The sequence below is a fragment of the Phaethon lepturus genome, unplaced genomic scaffold, assembly GCF_000687285.1.
Source record: "Phaethon lepturus isolate BGI_N335 unplaced genomic scaffold, ASM68728v1 scaffold624, whole genome shotgun sequence".
Classification (NCBI taxonomy): Eukaryota; Metazoa; Chordata; class Aves; order Phaethontiformes; family Phaethontidae; genus Phaethon; species Phaethon lepturus.
In genome coordinates this window covers 2383-8938 of record NW_010535228.1, presented here as the reverse complement: position 1 = coordinate 8938, position 6556 = coordinate 2383, and the positions used below count along the sequence as shown (strand labels likewise).

The 6556-nt window shown below is 40.9% G+C and overlaps 1 protein-coding gene across 1 annotated transcript in view; it reads left to right on the top strand.

Annotated features, from left to right (window-relative positions):
- Positions 1–6156, top strand: part of HSD17B12 (hydroxysteroid (17-beta) dehydrogenase 12) — a gene marked incomplete at its 5' end in the record, with an annotated part of 36592 nt that extends 30436 nt beyond the window's left edge. The window contains 2 exons of the mRNA XM_010285719.1: positions 5693–5842; positions 6052–6156. Coding sequence (XP_010284021.1) covers positions 5693–5842; positions 6052–6156 — 255 coding nt within the window. The remainder of the gene's footprint in view (positions 1–5692; positions 5843–6051) is intronic.
- Positions 6157–6556: the final 400 nt, after the last annotated feature.

Sequence of the window (6556 nt, the reverse complement as noted above, 5' to 3'; positions counted from 1 at the left end):
TCTTCGGATCCATATCATCTACATACAATGTGGCCCTCTTTTAATTTGTGATCACCATCTCCAAATGAGACTGAAAGAACTGGTAGAGTATTTATCTTTTCTACATCAATAATATGAAGCCTTCTGGTAGGATTTCTTTCCTGCTCAAGCCTACATACAAACTGTGAGGTGTGAGCTCCTTTAATACAGCTTCACTGGCAATAGAGCTGGGTATGATTTTTTTTTCTTTTTTTTTTTTTTTTGGTGGTACAATGTCTAAGCTGTTTCTCTGTTTTCTGGTATTTTCTCAGGTAAAGCTGCTGGTAGTTACCTCAGTGTAAGAGTATTTAGAGACAGATGCTTGCAGGAGAAAAAAGTGTTTTATCTTTGAGATGTGTTGTTCCTATGTGCATTTGTCTCCTCCTCCCTATTTTGTCAAAATAGTACTCTTCTCAGTTTGAGAGGAGAATGAAGAAGGAGCAGGTACTGTTCATTTATGACTATGGAGTACCTATTGAAACTGGAAAGGTAAATAACCCAGTAACTCATGCTTGGCGAAACGTGTTAAAAACAGTATGAATGTACATAGTATGGGAAAGATTTTCTACCTTTTGGGCATGGAAAAGCTACGAAAAAAGTTTTCAGTGCCTTACGTTTTTAACGTTATAAACAAATGAAGAATTAAATCTGTCTTTCTGTACCAACAGTTATGTTTTCCTATACAAAACTTCAGAGGCTGTGGTAAGCTGTCTTTTTCTAACTCCCGTGTTCAGCTAATTGTAGCTGAATTTCTGACAGCGCTGCTTTTTTGCCCCTAAATGTAGACAGCGAATTGCCGTTCTGAGTTATGTGGGCCTGATGACCAATAGCTGTCAGAGCTTCAATTTCTTATGCTAATTTTATTGCAGTCCATGTCCTTGTCATCTTGTTCTAGCCTAAGTCACTATAAACCACTAATGAATATTACAAGCACCTTCCTGTGAAGACTAGCTGACATATCTCCTTCAAGCCCTTAAGAAGACTGCATCCCCCTTAGATTCTTTGAAGTTCATCTCTCTGACCTTCAGAAGTGTAGCACTTTTAATTGCAGAGTTGCACTGCCAGCTGAGGTCACAATTTAAAACAGTAAACTTCTACCATGCCCATACCTGCAGAGTACCACTGCGTGAAAAGCAAAAACAAAGAGCAGGTGGGATTTTACCAATTTCTGAAGTTCAACGTAAAGTATATCAGTCTTGCTCAAGCGGATTGCCCTCTCTTTGGAAGCTTAGTTTTGATAGTATGTGGTGTTTTTATTGCAATGTAACCATCTTTAGATTAAAAATATACTCTGTCTGGCTGATAGGCCTACTTAATTTTAGAGAAGCAGCACAGTAATAGCATAAGTTAAAATCCTGTGTGTGTTTACACGGAGAGAGAGACAGGCAAAAAGAAAAGGAATGAGAAAGATTATTACAAGGACTTCTCTCAAGACTTTTGAGGGGAAAAAAACCTCTCACTGAAAGGTTTCTGCAGACTCTTCTGAAACTTTTGCTTTTTGAATATGTCTAAAAATATTGCTTTGTTCTTTACCCCTTTCTTTTACTTCCCTTTTTTAACTTCAGTTAGTTATTGGCATTTTCCCTCTATACTTCTTTTACTATGCGCAGCAAAAGTGTAACGGTAAAAACTTTCACTACCTGTTTTCTTCTACCAAAAATCAATCTTCTACGTTCCAAATTCATGGAAGTGTTTGTTTGAAGGGAACTTAAAGTTTTCTAGTCTAACTTCCTGTTCTCCTTACAGTGGGATTGCTGCTAAGACTACATTGTGATCTAGTTGTGGCTTTATCCAGCCAAATCTTGAAAACCTTCAAGGGCAGGGAGGCTGTGACCTCTCTGAATAGCCTACTTGAGTGTTGTACTGCTCTTCTAGCAAAGGCTTTCTCCCTAGTGTCCAGTCTGACAGTCCACAGCCAAAATTCACAGTTTTGCCTCTTGTTACTCTATCTGGCACTACCAAGAAGAGTTTGGCTCTCATCTTCATAACTGCCCTTGACATAACTTCAGGCAAGTATTGGGTCACCATCAACCTCCTTTTCACCACACTGAACAAGCCCAGCTCTCTCTCCAGGTATTCACAAAAGTGTACTGTCACCAGACTAATGGCTAATGGCATTGCTTTCCTTCCTCCAAAGCTTTTTAGCTTTGCTATTTAGCTTTCTGTACAGTTTAGCTTTGGCTGCTGCAATTCTTGCATTTCCCCTTTATGTCCCCCACCCTCCTTTTCCCCACAAAGAAATGGAATGAAACTTCTTTGGAAACACCCAGGAATTCAGGTCTTTTTTAAAAGTAAGGTAAAATAGGTCATAAAATTGTGTAAACAAGCTGTTCTGACTTTTGGGGGCTTATTTTCATGTGACTGTAGCATAATTAGTAGAGGTTTCTGTTCAGACTTGAGATCCTGCTTCTTGCATTCATACAACATTCAAGACCCCGGTTCTGAGTGCCAGCCAATTTTAAGAAGCATCAGAGCTGTAAGCAGTAGCAAATGTTTTAAGTGAACAAGAGACATTGTATTGACACAAGCTACTTCTAAGGCATGCTTTAAAACTGGAGAGCAGGCTAAGCTTTCCCTTGGATAAAGACAAGGAATTTTCTGTACAGGTACTTGCCCAAGTAGTGCAAATTATATATGCCTGAATGCAAAGTGCTAAAAGACTTTAGGCAGTAAATTTTTTTTCTAATCTGTCATGCCAGTTTTAGGTACGGTCCATGAATGTCTGAGCAACTTGTAGGGAGGAAGAAGGGATTCAACAGATCTCTTCATAGCTGTTAAAATATGGTATAGTTAATAGGAATATGGTAAATCTAATCTCTCTGAAGTTAAATACCTCTCTTTTTGTTTTCTGGAGAGCGTTTGGGAGGAAAAAAAATGTTGGAGTGTAATTCTATGCTTCTATGTGCCTTGCAGTCTGTGGATCAATTACTAACCAGTAGTGCTACCGTATGCTTGCTTTTTCAAGTATCCTCATGCACAATTGTTTGCCCCTTCATGCTATCCAGTGGCTTAACTGGGTAGTGCAGTTCACTTACGAAGTCTGTTTTGAGCAGAGGAAGACAGACTAACTTTAAAGTTTAAACTTTAACATAAACATAAAGACATAACTTTAACTATCGTGCCACTCTGCGTGGGGATGTAATTTGGTGGTAAGAAGCTTACAATTGTTTTTTTTAAAAAAAAACAAAACAAAACATCAAACTAGAGATTCAGTTTAGAACTGTAATCCAAAAAATGGATGAGGTTCCCATTCTGGACCTGAAACTAGTACCTATGCTGTTATGGTAACAAAATGAATAATTTTCCTATCCAAGCATTTGTAGCTTTTCACAGAATCATTAAGGTTGGAAAAAACCTTCAGCATCATCAAGTCCAACCAACAACCCAACACCACCATGCCCACTAAACCATGTCTTGAAGCGCCACATCCACACGTTTTTTGAACACTTCCAGTGATGCTGACTCCACCACCTCCCTGGGAAGCCTGTTCCAATGCTTGACCACTCTCTTCATAAAGAAAATTTTCCTAATATCCAATCTAAACCTCCCCTGGCACAACTTGAGGCCATTTCCTCTCGTCCTATCGCTGCTTACTTGGGAGAAGAGACCAACACCCACGTCACCACAACCCCCTTTCAGGTAGTTGTAGAGAGCGATAAGGTCCCCCCTCAGCCTCCTCTTCTCCAGACTGAGCAACCCCAGTTCCCTCAGACGCTTGTTCTCTAGACCCTTCACCAGCTTTGTTGCCCTTCTCTGGTCAGGCTCCAGAAACTCAATGTCCTTTCTGTAGTGAGGGGCCCAAAACTGAAGACAGTATTCAAGGTGCAGCCCCACCAGTGCCGAGTAAAGGGGCATGATCACTTCCCTACTCCTGCTGGCCACACTATTTCTGATACAGGCCAGGATGCTGTTGGCCTTTTGGCCACCTGGGCATGCTGCCGGCTCATATTAAGCTGGCTGTCAACCAGCACCCCCAGGTCCTTTTCTGCTGGGCAGCTCTTCAGCCACTCTTCCCCAAGCCTGGAGCATTGCATGGGGTTGTTGAGACTTAAGTGCAGGATCCGCCACTTGGCTTTATTAAACCTCATACAGCTTTGGTGACTTTAAAGGCGATCATAATTGCTTACACTTCTGAAACGCAGGTCTCCATGTTTTTCGTTTTCAAAGGAAAGTGGACTCATGCAGTACATTATTGAAAGTCCTATTGATAGAGAGAAGTACACGGTTTTAATGTACTAAGGTGAAGGAATGAGCAGACATACCAATGCTTTCTGTTTGTGGTTGTCAAATTCCTGTTGAAACGTGCACAGCTATGGCATGGATAAATAGTCAGTGAGAGTTCAAGTGGTCCTTTCCCTGCTGTCCTGTTCTTCTGAGAGTGTGATAGTAAGTGTTTCTGAGGTCAAGCATGTGTGATCATTGTTCTTTAAGAGACTAATATGGGGAAGCAGGTTTCCAAACTGTAACTTGCCCAGATATACTGAGTTTCAAGATGGTATGCTCATTTTGAGATCCAGTAGTGTAACAGAAGTGGACACACACTTCTCAGATATCTGCTGTACATGAATCATAGAGCTCAATACTGTGATGGGCAAGGGACTGTATGTATTGAATCACTAGTACAGCTACAGACAGTGTCTAAGGAGATCCTTGTGAAAAACCTTTCCAAGCTTGAGACATCTGGTATGTTTAATACCAGATTAAGTAGTTATAGACCAGGGCACTCTTGATTACTTCTTTAGAGGCCTAGATTGAGGACAAGTTGAAAGCAATGCTAAAACCATGCCTATGAAGAAAGCGGGTTGCTTCCTAGTGCATGAGTATACATGCATTTCCCTTTCCTTCTCCAGTAGCATGAGCTGGGAATTAGGTGGAATGTGTTTTTGGATCCCCCAGGTCTATCTTGCCCCACCACTGACAGGCCTTTGTGGTACCAGTGTCCCTCTGTCAAAAATATACCCATGCCGCTTCCTCTTGCTTTTCCATTATGGCAGGGCTGGCTAGTTCTGAGAGCCAACGTCACTTTTTCTGTTTCTTCCTAACATTGCCCATTAACTGCACTCCATTTCTTGAGCCTTCCTTCTGTCCTTGAGGTCTTCCACTCTGCTACCGGTATCTCCTCCTTCTTCTGAGACCTCCTGTGGAGTTACAAGCTCAATGTTCCAAGTGTCCTGGTGTTCGCTTTTCTCCTTCTTCCTCCTTCCTTCATGTTTCTGTCTGTACAGCTGCCAAACTGAGGAGCTGTTACTCAAGTATAAAATCCCTGTCTTGGGTTCTGCGCCTCCTTCCCAAGCAAACATTGGGGGTTAACTACAGAGAGGCAACACTACAGCATTTTCCGTTAAACAACTGTGGAATGAAGTTACAAGGCAAATTGTAAGAAAGGCTTTTCAACCCTACGTTTGCAAGAGTGGTTTTTGTAGGGCCCCAGCTGGAGATGCTGACTGTCAACAGACCTATGAACTATCATTCATGTTCCAAATATGGCCCACAAGATATCTGATTAAAAATGTTTTTGTTATTTGTATATTGTGATCTTAGAATTGAAATGAAGGCTAGCTTAAGCTAGAATTCAACATAAGGTTATCTAATTTCCAATGATTTTAGTTCCCTGGTGGGTCTGTAAGTTAATCTGAAAGCATTTTCTGCTTAACATGAACTTTCCTCTGTGCAGAGTGTTCTACCATATTATGTGGCAACAAAAATGTCCAAAATCTGCATGCCAACCTTTGATAAGCCAAGTCCTGAAACGTACGTCAGAGCTGCCTTAGGCACGGTAGGCCTGCAGTCCCAGACCAACGGGTGCCTACCCCATGCGCTCATGGTAAGTCACCTTGGAAAACAGAAGGATCTGGAATGTCCTTTGTATATGTTTTTTATGGAAGAAGAGTAAAGAATAATTTTGAATATTACATATTTTTGTTCTTTAACTTCTAATCATAAGTTGGTAATATTTGCGTCTGCCTGGTAACTCTTAGATTTCACTTCGTACAGGCTATAAAAAGCTGAGACTTCTCCCCCTCTCTTTTTTAGGGATGGGTTTTCTCTCTTCTACCTACACCTGCTGTCATTAATTTACTCATGAAAGCAAACAAACAAATACGAGCTCGTTATTTGAAAAAAGTGAAGGAGAAGTAAGTTGGAGACAACTTGATCTCGGAAGCCTGGGATTCCTGCAGGTTCCATGCCCATGCTGCAGCACAGAGTAGACCTAATGTTTTAAACAACTTCAATTGTAGGTGTACTTTCTAGTAAGCAAAACAGTTTTGTTTTGAGGATATAGGTGAAACAAGACTGTTTATTTCTAATATTGATTTAAAAGTAGGCTTTATTTGTTTATAGATATTGGGGGAGGGGGGGAGAGCTTCATACTAAAATTGCACTGTGCTTTAAGAAATACTTACATGGACTTGATCAGACATTGTGCTGTTGAGGAGCAGCTTGGCTATATAGTGTCCATCACATATATATGTATTGTGCACATGGGTGAAGGGCAGAAAAATAGTAGTTCTCACATATTCCTGGACAGGTAAGCAGG